Consider the following 20,453-nt stretch of genomic DNA (forward strand, 5'->3'; position numbering starts at 1 on the left):
AGTTTGTTGAGTCCCTACATGAGAACAGGACAGAGAGTGACATCAGCACCTCACCACTGAGTGGGAGGCTGCAGGGTGGCGGTGGGGGGAGCCAGGTGCTGTCAGGGCAGAGGCTGGGAGCCCGTGTCCTTACAGGCTCTCACTGACCCTCCGGAGTGCGTGTCCCCTTCTGCTGCAGCACTGCATCCCAAGTCAGGGCCAAAGGGACGCAGGTGGTGGTGGGGGCTGCGACTGAGGCTTTTCTAGACGCGCTTGTAGAAGGGCAGAGTCTGTGGGATTGTTTAGCCACAAGGCAGGAAAACAGACGTAAGACCTAACACGTTTCACTTACGTGGGAAGTAGAACCCAAGGAACAGGCTGGAAGAACAGTAGGGAGAGCTTGTGGCGATTTCTAACCTTTTCAGGTGAAGTGTAGCACATCCTTGCACAAGTGTGCATAAAGCACAAGTGTGCAACGTAGTGGACCGTGGGAACGGTAGCCAGCACCCACGTTAATAACTAGAATGTCACCCACACCCGGAACATTCCTTCTGAGTCAGAGGCCCTCCTTCTTCCCTAGAGGTAGTCCCGTCCTGGCTTTGACGCAGTGCCTGCAACGGTCCCCGCTGGTTTGGGACTTCATGTACTGCGGACCAGAGAGGACGCGTGTGACCTCCTCCCGCGCCCGCTGTCATGTTTCGGTAATTACCCGGTAATCGTTGCGTGTGGTAAAGCGCTGTCACGCCTGCTGCTGTAGAACATCCTGTCATCCCTTCTACAAGCCACCCTTCATCCGTTTTCCTTTTCACGGACTCTGGGATGCCTCCAGGCTGGGAGCTGTTAGGAATAAGGAACTGAGCTCCACGCACACGCAGCCACGTCCGGAGGTGGAATTGCTAAGAATTGCATGTGTATTGTCACACCTTCCTCCATAATGGTAAACCGGTTTCCTGTGGTGATCGGGAGTGTTCTGCCACCGCTGAGCTCCCACCTGGGCTGTCCCCATGGTCAAGGATGGTCAAAGTGCCTGTCTGGGGGATGGGCAGTAAGTCTCTGGGCTTCTGAACATTTCCCCCAGGCAGTGAGAAGTATTGAGTGCTGTTTTGTAGGTTTGTTGATCTTTTCAGTTTCTTCCTTGGACGTTCCTGTTCTTTCTACCCAGGGTCTGTTGGTCAGCTAGCCAACCCTGTGAAGGGCGCTGTCTGTGGGTTACACCTGTTCCTGCCTGGAGGAGAAGACTCTTCGGGGCAGATACATAAGCCAGTAATTCACAGCATTGCCACCATTCTCAGCCGCCTTTCCCCACCAGGCCGGCAGCAGGGCGGGGGGGGGGGGCATTGTCCCCAGTGTTTTCCACCTTCCGCAGCGCTCACTAGGTGCTTTGGGAAGTTCTCTTTGGTGACGAGTCATTTTTGGAGGATGGGGGTAGGTGCTGAGTCATGGAGAAGCACAAAATGAGGAATGGCCAAGGGCACCCCCCCAGGCCAGAGTGGACTGAGGCTTCCCTGGAGGTGACATCTTGATCAAGCAGGGTTTGAAAGACTGTCTAATCAGGAGTGGAACAAGTGCGTTCCAGGCCAAGGAATAAATGTGCAAAGGCACAGCGGAGAAAGCGCACTGCACTGGAAACGTGGAATCGGGATGTCACACGCTGGAAAGGGGGGATGGTGGAGAGAAGCCCCTGCGGGAGCTCAGGCCGGGAAGGGCCACCTGGTGAATCTCACAGGCAGTGGGGAGGAAGGTGGGTAAAACACAGATGCGGTTCTCGCTGGGGACGGCTGGGGACGGCCTATCCCTGGGACTGATCTCTGGCACCAAGCAGAGCAACCGTGTAAGCCTCTCAGAAAAGCAGGTGCGTTTCCCTCTCGGAAGTCAAGAAGGAGTGAGGGGGGGGGGGGGCGCTGCAGAGTGAGACCTGGGTTTAGAGCGCGGTTCAAGCCTCAGGTTCCACATCTGTCGTTTGGGAATCATGTCTACCTGGCGGAGCTGGGGCCATGGGGGAGGTGGTGCTTGGGAAGGGCTTAACCCCTGCCGGGAGGAGGAGCGGCCTGGACCCCGAGCGGTGTGGACCCCGAACTGAGCCCTGCCGTTGTCCGTTCTGGCTCGTTTCTCACACGCTGGCAATGTGCGTAAATGGTCCACCGTGGGGACTCGTCAACTGCAGAGACCTGCCCCCCGCCCCGCGACCGCCGGAGGCACCAGTGCTGGACCCGGAGGCAGAGGCCTGGGCCTCCGGCTGTTTCCGCGGGGCGGGGGCGCAGCGGCCCCTCGCGCTCCGGCGCAGGGCCCGGCCTGCACTTACGCCGCTTTCCGGCGGACGCGCTGTCGGGGCCCGCCCTGCGCGCGGGCATCGGAGCCGCCGGCGGCCGCTGCCAGCCCCGCCCCGCGCCCCGTCGAGGGAAGTCCTTCCGCAGAAACGAAAGCGAAATTGAAGCGGGGCCGTTTCCCCGCGGCCGCGCGCCTGTTTACCGCGCTCCGGGCGCCCGGCGTCTGCGCGGCGGGGGCGGAGCCGCCCGGGGAGGTCGCGCCTGGGGGCGGGGGCGGGGGCGGGGGCGGGGGCGGGGGCGGCCGGCACCGCCCAGGACATGCGTCGCGGGCGCCATGGACCCCAGGCAGGTAAGCCGGCCGGGCCGCGCGCCCCTGACCCCGCGTGCGCTGGGGCTTCGGTCGGAGACTCGGGGCGCGGGGCGGTTCCCGGAGGTCGCGTCCCGCCTGTTGACTCCGCGGAGCCGAGCCGCGCGGGGCCCGCGGCGCCGCGGGGGAGGGCATGCGCCGGGGGGAGGGTCGGGGCGGCCCCTCAGTCTCTGCGGGGGCCCAGCGCTAGCGCTCCCGGGAAGCCGGCTTCACTTCCCCGTCCCCTCTCTGCTGCCTTCCCACTTCCTTAAGGCTTCTGGGAAGCGAAAATTAGCCTCTCTTACCTTTAGGAGCAGGTTTGCGTGCGGCACAGCTGTCCCCATCGTTGCCAGGACCTGGCAAAGCCCAGACGCCCTTCGGCGGACCGCCCCAGGCCAGAAACGGGAAGGGGCTCCTGATGCCCCCGCGGAACTCCCCAGTCACTAGGCCAGGCCGGGAGGCTGCGCTCAAAAGACTGCGTACTCCTGGGTCCCTTTCCTCGATACCATGGGAAGAGCAGTTCTGGGGGCCCGGGAAGCAGATGGTGTCCGCCCGAGCCTGGGTGTGGGGGAAGGAGCTGACTGCAGAGCGCGGGAGAACTTGTCCGGGAGATGGAAATGTTGTGTGTCCTCGTGGGTGGTAGTGACAGGGCTGTACGTCGTGCTTTGAGTCCTTACAGTCAAAACTCACAGAGTGTGGGGCGCCTGGGCTGCTCAGTTGGTTAAGCAACTGCCTTCGGCTCAGGGCATGATCCTGGCGGTCTGGGTCCAGTCCCACGTTGGGCTCCCTGCTCAGCGGGGATCTGCTTCTCCCTCTGCCTCTCCCCCTTCTCATGCGCGCTCTCTCTCGCAAATAAATAAATAAAATCTTTTAAAAAAACAACCTCACAGAGTACACAAAAAGGATAAACTTTATGTATGTAAGTTATACTTCCCTTCTCAAAAGTTACATATTTTTTTTTATTCTCCTCTTCCAAAGGATTGGGGGGCCCCTGGCCTGAAGCAAAAGCCTCACTTCACACATACCAATATATCACTCAGTGGAACCCATATGGTACTGGGGGGGACGACTCAGCTCTGGATCCCAAGCGTAGGAGACTGGGTGAAAGTGAACAGGATGGGGCGTGGCCCTGAAGTAGCTTGGGATGTTGAGGGACTAGGAAGGGTCCCCACGGGCTGCTTCCCACGGGCTCCCTCTCACTCCCTTAAGTGGCTCTCCCTGGGGCTGTTCGCAAACCATGCTCTGGCTTCACTATTAGGAGACTTGTGGGTGAAGATAAAATTAATAATCTCCCTGCAGAGTTCCTTAACTATTCGAACAAATACACACCCATTCTTTCCTTCACACATGACTTTCCTTCCTTCCTGTCTCTGGGTTCGCACAGGTGCACGTAAGGGTGAGGCTTTTCCTTCTGTTTCCAGGACGAGCTTGGAGCCGACCTGTTCTTCAGCTTGCTTTTTTGTGGTTGTTAATTCAGCCTTGTGTCATTGCTAGATTTTCTCCAGGTGGATATGAATAGATTGTAACACATTGTTTAAAAAAAAAAAAACCACACTGCTGTTCTGTGGCATGAGTGTGTCATAATCTGTGGAGTTCCTCTTCTGTAGACAGACACATGTTTTGCAGGTTTTAGGCAAGTAGCAGCAGTATACGTTTAGCTGGAAGCTGACTTTACCACTTTGCAAAGTAATTGTCCCACCAAGGTCCCTCCAACAGCTAGTGGGAAAATCCCTGAAGTCCCCATAATTCAGCGGGGAGCTGGGCACTCCCCTCTGTGCCCACATACACTTTGGTCCCTACCAGTGTAGTGGGGGCGGGATAGAGGGTGGCAGGAGGAACCACGAAGAGACAGAAACTGCTTGTTGCCGCGGTCACTGATTCAGCAGATGTTGGTTCAGGATCAGCTTGAGGGCAGGTGCTGTCTTCGGTTGTGGGAGCACAGAGATAACTGAGACACTGTCCTCGCCTCCTGGGGTTCACTGTGAAGTAGACTCTGTCCCCCCCATTAGCACTTGATGGAGAATATCAGGAGTGAGTCCGTGAGCACCCTTTCTGGGACACTCCGTCTTGGTAATCGCCTCGTGATACACCGTGTGTAGGTGCCGGTCCAACACACACACACACACAACGGTGTGACCAGAGGTAAAGGAACGATATTGTAGGAGGTGAGAGGGAGGGGCTCGAGGAGAGGAAACACCCGTGGGCTGAGTCAGATGTCTCCAGAAGAAGGTGGCCTCTAAGGAGATCTCGAAGGAAAGGGTCAGACTTGTAATGGGGCCGTAGAGAAGCTGTCAGGCCCACTGGACCGGAATGTACGGGTACAAAGATCAAGGCTTTGTGGTGGCCTGGTGAGAAGTAATTAGAGGCCAGAGCTGGAAAAAGACAACGTGTATGAGAAACTCTGGGGTGGGGGTGGACAAGGTAGAGCTTAGCCACTGCCTAGACGACGCAGGAGGTGAGGGAGGAAGACAGGCGGCCGAGCTGGCTTGGGTCTCTGCCCTGCTTAACGGGGAGAACAGCGCCGTCAGCAGTCACGGGAGCAGCAGAACGGGCGGGGTTGAGGGAAGGGGTTCGTTTGGTTCAGAACATGTGCTCTTCGAGGTGGGGCAGGGTATCCAAGTGGACAGATCGTCTAGGCATTTGGAAGTTCAAGTCTTAGCTTTGCAAGGCAGTGGCTGGGGAAATAGAGGAAGAGGTCGGAGCACTGTTTCTTAGGGCGCTGATTTATGTTGGGGGGGGATGGAGTCGACCTGGGGGAGGAGGGTGCGGCCCTCCACACATGTCCCTTTCCTCCACACACAAGGGACATGGGGGCACAGAAGAAGAGAAGGCGGCGTGAGGGGCGTTTGTAAGGAAGAGCCTCTGTCCAGGGCGTGTTTGGGAACCTGAGTGAACCACCAAGCCAGGGAAACGGAATCAGAGTTCAGAGGAGGGCGTGTCCCGTGTCCTTCTCCAGCACCTTGGGGAAGCCTCCGAGCGGGAGTGGGGGCAGGGCCCGCGGGCAGAGGAGGGAGCTGGCCGTGAGACCCGGGCTGAGTGGAGGCGTGTGTAGGGTCAGAATGAGGACGGCTTGGGGGCTGCTGACCCACAGCCACAGCGGCCACTCGCGTAGGGGCTCCCCGGGAGTCCCAAGCGGAAGCAGGAGATGCACAGGGAAGTTGCCATCGGGAAAGAGCAGGACTCAGCAAACTCAGCCCACGGACCCCAGGGCTCACGTGTCGTCCCTGCTCTGGGCCACAGCTGCAGCCCCAGCCGGTCCTTTCCTGGGAGAGTTTCAGGCTTTGAGGAGTGGGTGTCGCCCGAGCTAGCGGAACAGAGAGAATGAGCGAGGAGTGGACCCGCCACTCAGGCGGCCAGAGGAGGGAGGTGGTGGTGAGCGCTCGGGTCCCCAGGTCATGCCCGGGTGTGGGGGTGACGGCCACGGTTACTGAAGGTGGGCACAGCTGCCTGTGGTCGCTGGAGCTTTCAGGACCTTCAGTTGGAGGGCGGGGGGTGGACAAGCATGAGATGTTGTTGCTAGAGGTCGCACCCCCAGGTCCCTTAAATACCTCCTGCCCCTCTCCCCGCTCCAGTGAGCAGCTCCAGGGACAGGATGAGCTCTGCCCTGGGTGGGGGCAGGGGTCACAGGTGCACAGTGTTCTGGGAGGTGACAGGTCAGGGCAGCCCATGTCCTGGGGACAGGATCCTGAAGGACGGGGCTGGAAACAGCTCTGGAGAGGGCAGTGCAGGGACTTGGGGGCTGACTCCAAGGTGTCTAAGACACCAGACACCTGTGGGAGGCTGGGCGTTGTGAGCAGAAGTGCCCCGTGTCTCTTCCAAACCTGGCCACCACACTGGAACGTGAAGACGGTGTGTCCTTCCTTCCCTAAGGAAAGCATCCCCCCCCCTCGCCACCCACCCAAAACCAAATTCCGGGCTTCCCGGGGAGGCAGTGGCGAGCAGTAAACCTGTGAGGTTTGCACATGGGAAGGTGCGCCCCTCGTGGCCTTGGGGGGCTGAGCTCCAGGTCGCCCCATGCATGGGGGTTTGTTGTCCTGCCCAGGGCACGTCCTGGTCCAGGGCTCCCTGGGCATTTTGACGTCATCATTGTGTTTTTGTTTTTAAAACAAAATAACATTTATTTCTTTGTTTTTATCTTAAAAGGGTACTTACTTTGCAAAGTGGAAGGATTTGTTTCAGCCCCCAGAATCCTGCCGAGGCAGGAGAGTGTGCAAGGCTCACGGGAGAGGCCCAGCTGCCACGGCCACCTCGGGTTCCCCGACGGCTCCCCGTTCGGCCTCCCGCTCGCTTTGCTCTTTCGGGTGGCGGTCCCTGGGCAGTGCCGGCTGGGTCACACGCCTACCTGTCCCCGGCCTCTCCACCCCTCGGGAGGCAGGTGCGGCCCCCCAGGCAGAGAGAAGGGACAGGCTCGGGGCCAGGGCCTAGTTCACATTGTCTTCCCTCTTCTTACTCTGCAGGGGTGTTCACGGACCAGATCCTGCCCCCAGAGCCTCCGAGGCCATGAGCACAGCAGGCCCCGACAGCAGCAGCCAGGGCCTGGCTCGTCCCCGAATCTCTTCCGGCTCCAGCAAGTAGAGTTCCTCAAGGGGCTGCTCCCTGCAGCCCCCCTAACTGGAAAGCAGACGCCATCACTGCCACCGCTGGTCTCCGAACTCGGGCCGAGGTTTCCAGGACTGCCTGCCAGGAGCAGGGAGCTGGGGGCCTGGGCTGTCCCCGCAGGTGTGCCTCCCAGACATCAGGTGCTCCCGAGGGCGTGCCCGCGCCCCCCCCAGCGCGGCCGCGCTCTGCCGTGGCGAGGTGTGGATAGGCTGTCCTCGCGCCTCCAGGAGCTTGGTATCCGCCAGGGCCAGGACGAGAGAGTCTCGGAGCTCGTCCTGCAGCAGCTTGGGGAAGCGACGGCCGCCACGGCCCATGATCTGGCTGGGAGGCTTGGAGTCCCGAAGAAGGAAGTCAATCGAGTTCTGTATTCTCTGGAGAAGAAGGGTCAGCTGTGTCGCGAGGCGGGAACGCCCCCTCTGTGGAGAGTCGCCGCTCAGGCCGGGAGCCGGCACAGCCCGGTAGCCAGCGCCCACGGCCGCAGCTGGGACGTGTCCACCTTGAACCCCGGTTTGGAAGCTGAAGCCGGAAGCTCCGAGCCTGGCTTGGAAGGTCCTCCCGAGCCTCTGGACATGGCCGAGATCAGGGAGAAGGTCTGTGACTTCCTGTTCAACGTGTGTGGCGCCTCTGCCCTGAATGTGGCAAAGAACATCGGCCTCAGCAGGGCGCGGGACGTCAACGCCGTGCTCGTCGACCTGGAGCGGCAGGGCGACGTGTACCGGCTGGGCGCCACGCCCCCCGTGTGGCACCTGACCGACAAGAAGCGGGAGCGCGTCCAGATGAAGAGAAACGCGGCCGCCGTCCCCGATACCACAGGCGACGCGGCACCCCCCTCCCATCCCCCGGCCGCACCGGACGCCTCCGAGAGTGTCGCGGCCGCCGCGGTGCGGAACGGGCAGGAGCCGGTCCTGAAGCTGGAGAGCAGGCAGGAGGCGGCGCCGGAGCCGGTGAGGCCGAAGCCGCCGGCGCACGACAACGGCCCCACGAGGACAGGCTACGTGGACTTCGAGAACGGCCAGTGGGCCACGGACGACATCCCGGATGACCTGAACAGCATCCGCGCCGCGCCGGGCGAGTTCCGCGCCATCATGGAGATGCCCTCCTTCTACAGCCACGGCTGGCCGCGGTGCTCCCCCTACAAGAAGCTGACCGAGTGTCAGCTGAAGAACCCCATCAGCGGGCTGCTCGAGTACGCCCAGTTCGCCAGCCAGACCTGCGAGTTCAACCTGCTGGAGCAGAGCGGGCCACCACACGAGCCTCGGTGAGAGACCACCGCCGGCCGCACCCGCACCCCTGCCAGGCAGCCTCTCCCCTCGCGGGGCCCCTGCCTCTTCCCTCGGTCTCTCTGTCTTGCGGGGAGCCGGGGGGTGGCTGACCCTCGGGCTGGAAGCAGCTTCCTCGAACCGGCTTCCGTGACTCAGTGTCCTGCCTCCGAGGGCTGGAGGTGGTGGAGCCTGGACCCCACATCCATGCCGGAGTCCCTCCCTCCCTTCCCTAAGCTGAGTTCCCAGGACAGGCACAGAACAGGTGGGGTGGCCCGGGGCGTGCACACGGGAAGCAGGAGCAGGTCCCCGTGTGGCTCAGCTCCCCTGGGGACCAGGTCGTGTGAGCATCCACAGCTGCCCGCCTGTCCAAGGTGGGAGTTACGTGCCTCCTGACCTGTGCTGTCAGAAGGTTCCTTGCTCCACCAGCCAGCCAGGCCCCACACCGTAGGCCCCTGCAGGCTGCTGGACAGACTGGGGGAGACGGGGGGCGGGGGGGCTGCCCAGATGGGGCTGCTGAAGGCCAGAGGACGCCTGCTGCCCCTGAGCGGGCCACTGGGGGCAGGAGAGAGTCCCCTTGCCCTCTAGGTTAGTGGGCTGGTGTCCAAGCGCGTGGCTTCCCCGCGGTGACCCTTGCTCCTTCTGTCCATCATCTTCACTTCATGACAGAGACAGCCGGCAGGAGCGCAGTCTAGATGGGGGGGGGGGGGGTGTCCGAAAGCCGGCAGGGCCAAGACTGCTCTGTGTCTGGGACGGAGGCCAGGAGGGCGTCATGCCTTGTTTTCCCTCCACTCCCCACCCCTAGAACTGCGGGAGAGCAGTAGGTTTTGTGGTCAACCTTTTTTTGGATTCCAGCTATAAGAAACGTTGGTGCAACGTACAAATATTTCAGAATACCTAAGAAGTAAGAGGTTTGACCCATTTTTTTCAAAGAAATTGCAGGTTGAGCAAATACCTGAATAGATTTGAAAACTTGAGCACAGGAGGTCCAGGTTAAGTCCAGAGGCCCAGAACCAAGGCTTTTTGGTCTTCTCTGTGACCAGGGGCTCTGGACAGATGGGCCCTAGGTGACTCAGACCCAACCGTAGGGCTCAGTCTCCAGGGAGTGGGGGCAGGGGCAGACCGGGGCCAGCCGGTGCCGTGAGTATGACGCCGGGCGGGCTCGGAGCTCTGTGCGTGTGAGGCCGTGCAGAAGGAGCTTTGCTGTCTGCAGGAGCCGCCCCGGCGGCAGCCGGTGGACCCGCCGCTCTAGAACAAAGGCTGCTGGTCGCTGCAGTGGTGGCTTTGGCTCACGTTTTCTGTGCGTGCTCTCTCTTAACTCGTTGCTGAGAGATGGCGGGTCTCCCCGGAGCTGTGTTTGCTCTGATGAGCTCTGAGAGGAGTCCCTGGCTGCCGTGTTTCCAGAAGGTCGGGGCTGAGGCTCCAAAGGGACAGGAGCCCCCGTGCGTAGCAGGAGGCCCCAGGGTGCAGGGCCCCGCGGGGAGGGCGGCAGGGAAACCAGCCCGCACTCACTCATCTCCTCACGTTCAAGATTTAAATTCCAAGTCATCATTGGTGGCCGAGAATTCCCCCCGGCAGAAGCCGGCAGCAAGAAGGTGGCCAAGCAGGATGCGGCCCTCAAAGCCATGACCATCCTGCTCGAGGAAGCAAAAGCCAAGGACGGGGGACGACCAGAAGAGCCCTACGACGGCTCCACAGAGAAGGGGTCAGAGAAGGTAGGCATCTTGCCTTCTGGGGGCCCCGTGCTCTGCCCCTGCCTTGGCCCCACACCCCCGCCCCACGCCCAGCGCCCCTGCTTGCCCGCCTCCCAGTCACAGACCGCCAGACTGGAACGCAGCCTCAGACGGCCCGAGTCCAGGCTCCGTCGCTGGCAGATGAGACGCGGGATGCAGGACGGCTTAGTGACGCGACCTTTGCTGCCACCTCCCTCAGCCCTCTCCCTCTGAGCCGTCAGCCCCTCGTGTGGGGTTGACCCCCTCACCGGTCTCCCCGCCGGGACGCAGCGGCCATGGTTTCTCAGCCGTTTCTCTCGTTTTCTCCAGTCGGCAGAGTCCCAGTCCAGCACCCCTTCCGCCGCAGCCTTGTTTTCGGGGAAGAACCCGGTCACCACCTTGCTGGAGTGTGTGCACAAGCTGGGGACCTCCTGCGAGTTCCGCCTCCTGTCCAGAGAAGGCCCCGCCCACGACCCCAAGTACATCTCTCGCGTCGGGCATCTCTGCCGGGCTTTCCCGGAGAGCCATCACGCCCTCCTCGCCTTCTGAGGGGCAGCCGGTCGTCCCGCTGAGCCGTCGCGTCTTCCCCAAGGGAAGCGGGGGAGCCGCGCGGTGTGCTCACCGCCATGCCGCGGACAGCCTGGGATTAGGAACTCAGGGTGACGCGGGAACCAAGCGCTAGGGAGCCGCTTGGCCTGGCGGTAGCTGGTGGTGGGTCTGCAGACCTGGGTGTCCCCGGGGCTCTGCACACTCTGCATCCCCGAGGATGGCTCCCGGAGGAGGCCCCAGGGCCCTGACACGTAGGGCCGCATGGGCCGAGGTGCGGAGAGGCCGTACCAGCTCAGAGAGGCCCGTCCGCAGAGGCGAGGGGTGCCGCTCTGACCCAGCTCCTCTGTGTCCTGCCAGGTTCCAGTACTGCGTGGCCATGGGAGCCCACACCTTCCCCACCGTGAGTGCCCCCAGCAAGAAGGTGGCCAAGCAGATGGCAGCCGAGGAAGCCATGAAGGCTCTGCACGGAGAGGCCACCAGCTCAATACCTCTGGACACCCAGGTGGGCCATCGTGGTGACCCCGGGACCCCACACTGCCCCGGCACCCCCTAGCCGCCCCCATGCTCACAGTTCCTCCTTGTGCACTGACCCCCCCTTCAGCCCGGGGACACGAGCACAGAGCCCTTCGATAACCTGCAGTCCGGGCTGCCCAGCAAGGTCCGGAGGATCGGCGAGCTCGTCCGGTACCTGAACACCAACCCCGTGGGTGGCCTGCTGGAGTACGCCCGCTCCCACGGCTTCGCAGCCGAGTTCAAGCTGGTCGACCAGTCCGGCCCTCCGCACGAGCCCAAGTGAGTGTCTCGGCCCCGCATGGCCGCGTGCCCAGAGGGGAGAGGACAGGCTGCCCCCAGGGCCACAGGGGCAGGCTGGCCTGAAGATCCCCATGGCTGACTAGAGAGTACAATCACTCCTACAGCAGGTGTGCTCCGTTTTGATTATTTTTTATTAATATTTTTAAAGGTTTTATTTATTTGACAGAAAGAGATCACAAGTAGGCAGAGAGACAGACTGAGTGGGAAGCAGGCTCCCTGCCGAGCAGAGATCCCGATGCGGGGCTAGATCCCAGGACCCTGAGATCATGACCTGAGCTGAAGGCTCAGCATTTAATTTCATTTTTAAAGGAATACATACGGGTGTAGAAAATCATTCAGGCTCCTTGAGAAAGTATGCAGGGAAAGTCTCCTCAGGCTGGTAGCTTCCTTCCCCACAGTTACACATGACCAGCTTCTTTAGGACTTCTAGAAATTTACACGCATATATTACTTTTTCATTTTGTTTTTTAATCAAAAGTAAGTATAAATGCTATCCTCGTGCATCCAACTCCCCTACTGACCAGCGTGTCTTACACGGTGTCCCATGTCTCGGACGCACACACCCGTCACAGTCCTTCTGTAGCTGCATATTTCTGGACGTTTTCTAGATCTTTTTTTTTTTTTAATATAAGCTCAGCACCAGGGGGCTTGTCACAAGCCCAAGACCGAGAGTCGCCGTGGCCCCGGCTGGCCGGGCAGCCCCGCAGCTGCGTATCCCGCAGCACAGGTGCTTCCGGGCTTACGGCTGTTTCATGGAGCAGGAGACACAAAGGTCTCTCCTGAAGCAGACGCCCGCACCCGCCGCCTGGCTGGGAAAGCGGATGTTGCTGTTGCTGGCGCAGGCCTCGCTTTGTGCGGGTGCGGAGCGGTCCTGCTGCCGGAGGCGGTCTTTGTGCTCTGCCTGCTCGCGAGGGTGGTTCTGGGCCTGAACAGTTTTCGAGGGGTTCGCTCTTTGTGTAGGTCATACGTGCCTTAAAATGCAACGCAAGAATCTTGTCCCCCCCACCTCGCGCCCGGACACACCCCCCGTGTCCTTCCAGACCGTCCTCCCCTAAACGCAAGCCGGGCCGGCGGGGAGCCCCTTCGTCGCAGACACGCGTGTGCCCTGAGCGCTGTGGGCTGTTCATGCGTAACGGGCGACCTCGGTGAGGTGTCTGGGTCCCGCTCTGTTCTCTGTGTGAAGGTGCCCCGTGGCTCCCCAGTGCACTAACCTGGGCTGTCCACCAGCCCCTTGTGACCGGTGTGTGGTGACCGGTGTGTGGGTCACTTCCACACGCTCTGACACCCATGAATGACGTCTCCATGGGCGTCTAAAATTTCGGTAGCCGTTGCCGAACTTCCCCGCAGCGAGACTAGAGCGGTGGACGCTTCCATCGGCTGGGAAATGGCTCGCCCGTCATGCCCAGTGCGGAGGCAGGTACCCCCTGCAGTCCAGAAGGACACAGCTCGTTTGGGATCCCCTGCCCGGCCGGCGCTGGGTACGGTCTTCACTTCTTGCCTTTCTTCGTAAAGGTAAAAATCCTCTTCAGATGTTTGCTTGGTGGAAGTGGGTACTCACGTAGGTCTTCAGTAATGGGGGAGTGGCGTAACGTGAACTTTGGAAACGGGACATCTGAACCAAATTTTTACCTTTGCTGTTCTAAAACGTGAGAAATGGGGTCTTGGTGCCGTGCAAAGATTAGTCTGTGTCAAGATGTTATTGTTTACCAAATAATAATAAGGGCAAAGCTCAGAGTCCTCTCCAGAGATTCCAGAAAGGTTTTTAATAAAATCCAACGTCCATTCAGATTAAAAAGCCAAGCCGTTAATAAGTAGGCATGACCGCGTACCTCCTTCAGAGCGGGGTCACAACATAGCTCTGAAGTCAGCCGCCAGGCGTCTACTCTGCGTTGAACAGGGAGCTGTTTGCGGCAAGGTCAGGACACGGGGGTGCCCGGGTCCCCGTCCTCTTGGCACGCCGGTTCCGCCAGCCCGTGGAGGACAGAGAAGGCGGGGAGAGGACGCTGCCGTCCGGCGCAGACCGGGCTCGTGCCCCTGAGCGCCCGCGAGTGGCGGGCGGGCACACCCGGGCAGGGGAGGCGGGAGAGCAGGGACTTGGGAAACCAGGGCAGACGCGTGCGGAGGAAGCGATTCGCGGACGCGGGGGAGGAGAGGAGCCTGTCGGCAGCAGCGGCTGAGCAGGTGGAAGATGCGCACGCTCCGGGCAGGAAACGCCGGCTCCGGGGCCCTGTGATGAGGTAGATAACCCGGGTTCATGACTGCGGCTGGGCCCAGACGAGTGGTTACGTTTCACGTGATCCTACTGGGGACGGGGTGGAACTGACTTCTTGGAGACCCGCAAGGCCTGATTCCCGGGTTCATACGAGAGTCTATGTGGGGCACTTGGGTGGCCCAGTGGGTGAAGCATCTGCCTTCAGCTCAGGTTCAGGATCCGAGGGTCCCAGGTCCCCTGCTCAGCGGAGTCTGCTTCTCCGTCTCCCTCTGCTGCTCCCCCTGCCTGTACACGCTCTTTCTGACGAATAACTGAAGTGTTCGAAAAGGGAAAAGAAAAAAAAAAGAAAAATCTAGAATAGCCAGAAAGTTCTGAAGGACCTGCACGGCCCGTGGCCCGGGCCGGCTCTCACGGCAGACACGGGGGGAGGGGGCTGCCCACCGTGTCTCAGCAGGACATCGCTGGTTTGGTGTTCTGGGTTTGAGCCCCGTGTTGGGTGTAGAGATTGCTTAAAAATAAAATCTTAAAAATATATACATAAATCATAACATCACAGGTAAAAGTGGGGATTTTCACTTGAGAACGTTGGAATGGCAAAGCCTTTCCGTGAAAGAAAGTCTGGAAGACAGGTGTGGGTGTCAGGAGAATTGGGGTCTTAAAGGCCGTCTGAGAGTGAAACACGGGGGGCTGATTTCTTCACAAGGAAGGGCTCTTCCGCGGAGAGGCGCGGGAGCGAAGTGCACACGTGCTCAATGTGCTCGCGTGTCCGTGAGGGGTCCTCCGAGTGTCACAGCGGGGAGTGGAGAGCAGCGCTTTCAGGGCGGGGGGGCGCCCCCGGGAACCCTCCCGCACCGTGCACGGCAGCTCTGCTGTTTCAACGGACACCCCGAGCTGGTCTGCGGACTGGTGAATCGTGGGGCGCGCCCATCCCGGCACCGCGCACGGTGTGTGCCCACGGGCCGTGGAACTCCCGTGGGCACAGCGGGGGCTCAGGGAGGGCTGGGAGGCAGGCACGGGGCCCGCTCTGCGAGAATGGAAAACTGGGCCAGTGTTTGCTTCTGGAGATGAGGGACGCTTCCTCCCCTTCCATACTTAACGCCGGGAACGATTACTTCTGCAGTAACCCAGTGCTCAGTTTCTTGGTTTTTTTGTAAATATTTACTTGACAGACAGAGATCACAAGTAGGCAGAGAGGCAGGCAGACAGAGAGAGGGGGAAGCAGGCTCCTCACTGAGCAGAGAGCCCGATGCGGGGCTCGATCCCAGGACCCTGAGATCACGACCTGAGCCGAAGGCAGAGGCTCAACCCACTGAGCCCCCCAGGCGCCCCCAGGTGGTTACAGGAGGGGAGCTGGCGACACAGTCTTACTTTGGATTTGTCTCCGAAGTAAGTGATGTTGACTCATTTCTTCACGTTCCTGTTATCTGTGTTTCTTGGATATGAACCACCTGTTCGTGTCCTTGTCTGTCTTTTGGCTCTGACTTCCTCCCAGGAGAGCGTGAGCCCGGTAAGAAGGACTCGAGCACACTGGCCCAGGGCACCCGGAGGGCCTCCTGGCCTGTGACGGGCACGCGGGCTCGCAGGGCCTGCCCTTGGTGCCTAGTGACCGTCCCGTGTCCCCAGCCTCGCCCTCACCCCTTCCTTCTGTCTGGCTCTCCCACTTGCGTGAAACTCTCCCTCAGACTTCTGGGACTCACGCAGGATTTAAGAACTTAACAGGGGGGAGGGGCGGGCGTGAAGACCCCCGGGGCTGCGGGCAGGGTCCGCCGTAATGGCTCTGTGACAGGAGAGTACTGCTTCCCTCCGTCTGCCCTTCTCGGTGACCATATGTCAGCATCTCACTGCCGGAAGGCCCCAGCTGTGGGGGCCGAGACCTCCGCAGGACCCCGGGCTCCCCTCCAGCTTCCTGTCGCTTCGACTGGGCTGGACTCCGACCCTCCTGAAGGAGAGCTCTTGGGTTTCATCTCTTACGCTCTTTTCCTCTGATCCTTCCCGTTCCCGTGGGCGACCTCCCTGTCCCCCCCAGTAGCTCACACTAGTGGCCAGCGGTGGGTCCTCACGTCCGGCCCCTGCACCTCCCTCGAGGAGACCAGTCTCGGGCTCTGAGGCGTCCTGCTCTCCAGCCTGCAGCGGCCTCCCCTCTCCACTACACTCCCTCCTTTGTTCGTTCGTCCAGAGAATGTTTTTGGTCTCCGTTCTGTTTGGAGAGAGGCCAGATGGAACCAGTGATCCCTAGAGACACGTAGGGTCTCCCGTCTCGTGTGTGTTCGAAGGAGCTCGAGGTGCACAGTGGGTTGCAAGTCTGCTTGGCGTGGCCTGACGTCCTACGGACGGGTGCCGCGCCGCGGCCTGGGGACAGTTCAGAGAAAGCCGGAGTGTGGGCAGGGCCTGGTTCAGCGCAGGCCTGCGGTGGGAGAGGAGTGAACCTGCCAGGGCAGGAGGCCTGGCCCGTCCACACTGTCCACAGAAGGCCCCTAGGGACGGTCTCTTGCTCCCTGCCGCCCTCGGCCGCCCTCGGCCCCCCTTCCCCGCGTTTTCCCTGCTGGTTTGTCCTGACCTGTCTGTCCACTCTTCAGACCCCTTCCTTCTTATTCAGGCGAGACCCTCTTCTTACTCCCAGCCGACGCCCGTCTGCGGCGCTTGGTTGAGGAAGGGGCGGCGGCGCCAGGAGAGACGCTTTCTCTTCCCGTCACCTCACGGGCCTGCCTGCACCTGCTGTGCTGCGCAGGTGTCCCCACCCCCCCGCCCCATGCCCCTCACCTCTGCACCTCCTCTCGTTTGCGGGGTCTTGGCTTCCTTAACTCGGTGTCCTCAGCGTGCCAGGAAAAGGCAAACCACAGGCCTCCTACAGTTACTAGGCATAGGGAGCGCAGCTGGTGGGGGTCCCGGCGTCCAACCCCCAGCCTGATCCCAGCCCGCGCCATGTTGGGTCCCCACGGACAGTGGCCGGCCGTTTGCCGTGTCCACAGCAGTTTGCTCACGGGATTGTGGAAGCCGGTGTTGGGCCGTCTCTCCAGCGGCGTCTGCTCACTGCATGTCTTTGGGCTCATTTCGCTGATTCTCACAATATCTAAAATTCTCCGTATTTAGGCATCTTTTGAGCAGTGAAGTGCTTTTTAATTAGGGGACGCGTGTTGTTTAGATCTAAGGCCGTTGCGCACCTGAGAGGCTCCGTAGAGCGTAACCCTAACTTCTGTTGCTCTGGAAAACCAGGAAGTCGGTTTTATCTCACTCGACTGCAATACTGGCTTTACTGTGCTGGGCCGGGACCCAGCCCACGACGGCCCCGCAGGGAGCCCGTGTATGTGCGTGGTGTGTGTGTGTACAGAACTCATGTTCTTTTCAAACGCGTGGAACAGACGTGAGATGCTCCTGAGTCTCGGGCAGGACCCCACTGCCTTCCGGCATCTCTCACGCCACGTCCCCTCCCCCTGGGCCTTCCATCACCCCGCCCCCCGCCCGCGCCCAGCTACTGGCTGGCATGAGGGACATCGTAGCTCAGGAGCCCGGCCCCGAGCCTCTGTGGACCGGGGCACCTCGTCGGGGCTCAGTGGCCCGGTGTGTCCCTCGGTTCTGGGGCCCCTCCGATCTCCAGCAAGGGGCTCAGGACGCCCACACGAAGCATCGTGTCTCAGCACGTCTCCCGCTGAGCAGAGTCAGGTTAGAGGTGAGCGTGCGGCGGGAGCAGACAGGTGGCATCTGTCTCTGCAGAGGCCCCCGCGCGAGTCCCAGGGCCCAGGTCGGGGAAGGGCTACCTGGCGGACGGCCGTCCGGTCAGGCGCTCGTCTTCATCCCCTGCTTCTCCTCCCAAAGGTTCGTTTACCAGGCGAAAGTTGGGGGTCGCTGGTTCCCAGCCGTCTGCGCGCACAGCAAGAAGCAGGGCAAGCAGGAAGCAGCAGATGCGGCCCTGCGCGTCCTGATTGGGGAGAGCGAGAAGGCCGAGCGCATGGGTTTCACAGAGGTAACCCCAGTGACAGGGGCCGGTCTCAGAAGAACTATGCTCCTCTCCAGGTCCCCAGAAGCACAGCCAAAGACAGTTAAGACGTCGACTCTTGGTGCTCTCTCTTTGTGGGGTCCTGCTGACTCCTCTCTGGGCGGACTTGGCGCTTAACTCGCCGTCCTGGGCCGTAGTCGGGGGCTGTGGCGGGGGCCCCGGCGGCACGCGGAGCCAGGCCCACGCGCGAGAGCCCTGACACAGCCTTGTGCCCGCAGCTCCCGCTCAGCGGCAGCACCTTCCACGACCAGATCGCCATGCTGAGCCACCGCTGCTTCAACGCGCTCACCAACAGCTTCCAGCCCTCGCTGCTCGGCCGCAAGATCCTGGCCGCCGTCATCATGAAGAAGGCCTCCGACGACCTGGGGGTGGTGGTCAGCCTGGGCACAGGTCAGGGAGGCTCGCGGCCTAGGCCTGGTGGGGGGGCGGGGGCGGGCTTGAGGCTCCATCCGTAGCCCCCCACAGACCGCCTCTGCACCCCCCACCCCGGGGCATCTAGGCCCCGGCCGTGATCTCAGGTCCCAGTCTCTGGGCGGTGGGATCCAGCCCCTGAGAGGTGGGCTTGGGCTCCACGTCAGCGGGAAGTCCCCTGTCCCTCCCCTGTCCCTCCCCTGCCCCACCCCTGCCCAGACCCTACTTGCGCTCCCTCTCTCTCTCAAATAAGAAAAAAAAGGAAAAGCCAGACGGCCTCTAGCCTGTTTGTCTTCATTTCCCGGCGAAGGATCACGCTTGTCCCCGCCTTGCAGGGAACCGCTGCGTGAAGGGGGACTCGCTCAGCCTGAAGGGGGAGACGGTGAACGACTGCCACGCGGAGATCATCTCCCGGCGAGGCTTCATCAGGTGGGTGGGCCGGGGGCCGCCCAGGAGCCCGTCTCACGCCTGACCCCTCGGGGCCGGGGCCGCACCACTGCAGAGCCCGCTGTCCGCACCAGGCCCTCTTGGTCCTGTCGGGGCGCGGACGCCTTCCACCTGCGTCTGGGACTCGGGGAGCCCCTTGCCGGCCTGCCCTCCAGCTCACGTGTTCAGCAGGTCAGGGGCAGGAGCGAGACCGACCCGAGAGGACGGCTGGCTGTCCGAGGTGTCCAGGCCTCGGGCAGAGGCCTCCCCCGACGGGGTCCGGGCCCCAGAGGCCACCGCGGTCCTAGCCACGGCTCCCCTTGTAGGTTCCTCTATAGCGAGCTGATGAAGTACAACCCCCAGACAGCAAAGGAGAGCATATTTGAGCCTGCGAGGGGCGGAGAGAAGCTGCAGATAAAGAAGAGCGTGTCCTTCCATCTGTACATCAGGTCCGTGTGGTCTCTGCTGCCCCAGAGCCAGCCTGCCAGGCCCCGGGGTCGGGCATCCGAGTGCCGTCCCAGCCCATCAGGCGGAGCCGTTCCCTGGGCCGCCCTTGACTCAGCGGCCTGCGGGAGGCTGCGGGAAAGGCCCCGGGGACTGGGGAGGCCCCGCACAGCTGGGCTTTCACAGATGCCCCTGTCCTGCAGCACGGCCCCGTGTGGGGACGGCGCCCTCTTCGACAAGTCCTGCAGCGACCGCGCCGTGGAGAGCTCCGACTCCCGTCACTACCCCGTCTTCGAGAACCCCAAACAGGGCAAGCTGCGCACCAAGGTGGAGAACGGTGAGCGGCGCGCCCGTGGGGAGGCTCCTGCTGGGAGGGGTGACCTGGGGACGGGGGTGCAGCGTAGAAGGCCAAAATTCCACTTGGCATCTGCAGTCAGAGAGCTGGGCAAGTCAGGTAGGAGGCGGAGTGCCCCCCTGGCTAGAGACAGAGGCGTGGGAGTCCCCTTCCCATCCCTGATCTTCCCGGCCGGGGGGGCGGGGGGAGAAGGGACGTGGGACCGAGTCCGAGGAGTGACGGAGGTGGGCGCCAGGTGTGCAGCTGCGCAACTGCCTTCCGTCTGCCGGCCCCTCCTCCGGGGCCCTCGGTGGGGGGTGTCTCCTCATCCCCGCCCCCGCCCGCTCAGGCCAGGTCACCTCCCTGCTCAAAACCCACAGAGCTGCCCAGGACCCAGCAGCTCGCTCCAGGGTGCGTCCCCGGGAGAACAGGCGAGTGCTTGCTGGTTCCGAACAGCGAGGGGTGAAAGCCACCCCAGTCTGGTCGCTGGCGAGTGACCCAAACAGGACCTGTCTGCATGGTGCGGTCGGCTCGGCCATGAGACGGGTGTGGCACTGGCTCCTGTTACAACACAGACGAGCCCTGAGAAAGCAGCCAGTCCCCAGAAGTCCTGTGTCTCGTGCCTCTGTTTGTGCAAAATGTCGGGAATACAGAGCAGGGCTCCCTGTGGAGACAAGAAGTGGATGTGTGGCTACCTGGGGCCTGGGCTGGGAGGGCTTGGTGCACGTGGGGATGCTGCTTTTGAGGGCAACGAAAGGTTCTAAACTGGACTATGAGAAGGGCTGCACCCCTGTGAACATACGAAAAACCACCGTGGCTTTAAATGGGTGAATTCAGTCTCAGTAGAGCTGTCACTGAAAACAGCCACACGGTTTCCCATCACCCTTCACAACAGAAGCCAGGCCTACGCACACGCAGGTGCCTCAAGCCCACTGGCTCTTCATCAGTAACGCGGACAGCCCAGCCTCTTGCTGCCACAGGGCCTTTGCTTGTGCTGTTCTCAGTGTCTGAAACTGTCAAACTCAGCTGTTGCTTCTCTCTGATGTCTTTGCTACCCTGGCAGTTGGGACCCTGGAGGCCCCCGCACTGTCCGCTGCCGGCCCCCCCC

The 20,453-nt window shown here is 61.6% G+C and overlaps 1 protein-coding gene across 4 annotated transcripts in view; it reads left to right on the top strand.

Moving 5' to 3' along the window:
• The window catches only part of ADAR (adenosine deaminase RNA specific), a 35,159-nt gene that overhangs the window by 12,770 nt on the left and 1,936 nt on the right, over positions 1-20,453 (top strand). For 2 of the 4 annotated variants that reach the window (XM_059413846.1, XM_059413845.1), the window contains exons 2-11: positions 7,050-8,449; positions 9,982-10,165; positions 10,493-10,641; positions 11,069-11,213; positions 11,313-11,503; positions 17,550-17,772; positions 17,949-18,120; positions 18,477-18,570; positions 18,894-19,016; positions 19,215-19,348. In XM_059413846.1, coding sequence (XP_059269829.1) covers positions 7,761-8,449; positions 9,982-10,165; positions 10,493-10,641; positions 11,069-11,213; positions 11,313-11,503; positions 17,550-17,772; positions 17,949-18,120; positions 18,477-18,570; positions 18,894-19,016; positions 19,215-19,348 — 2,104 coding nt within the window. In that variant the 5' untranslated portion in view covers positions 7,050-7,760. Of the gene's footprint in view, positions 1-2,494; positions 2,596-7,049; positions 8,450-9,981; positions 10,166-10,492; positions 10,642-11,068; positions 11,214-11,312; positions 11,504-17,549; positions 17,773-17,948; positions 18,121-18,476; positions 18,571-18,893; positions 19,017-19,214; positions 19,349-20,453 lie in introns of those variants that run through there. The other 2 variants (XM_059413844.1, XM_059413842.1) reach the window with 2 other exon arrangements.

Source organism: Mustela nigripes, chromosome 10, assembly GCF_022355385.1.
Source record: "Mustela nigripes isolate SB6536 chromosome 10, MUSNIG.SB6536, whole genome shotgun sequence".
Lineage (NCBI taxonomy): Eukaryota > Metazoa > Chordata > Mammalia > Carnivora > Mustelidae > Mustela > Mustela nigripes.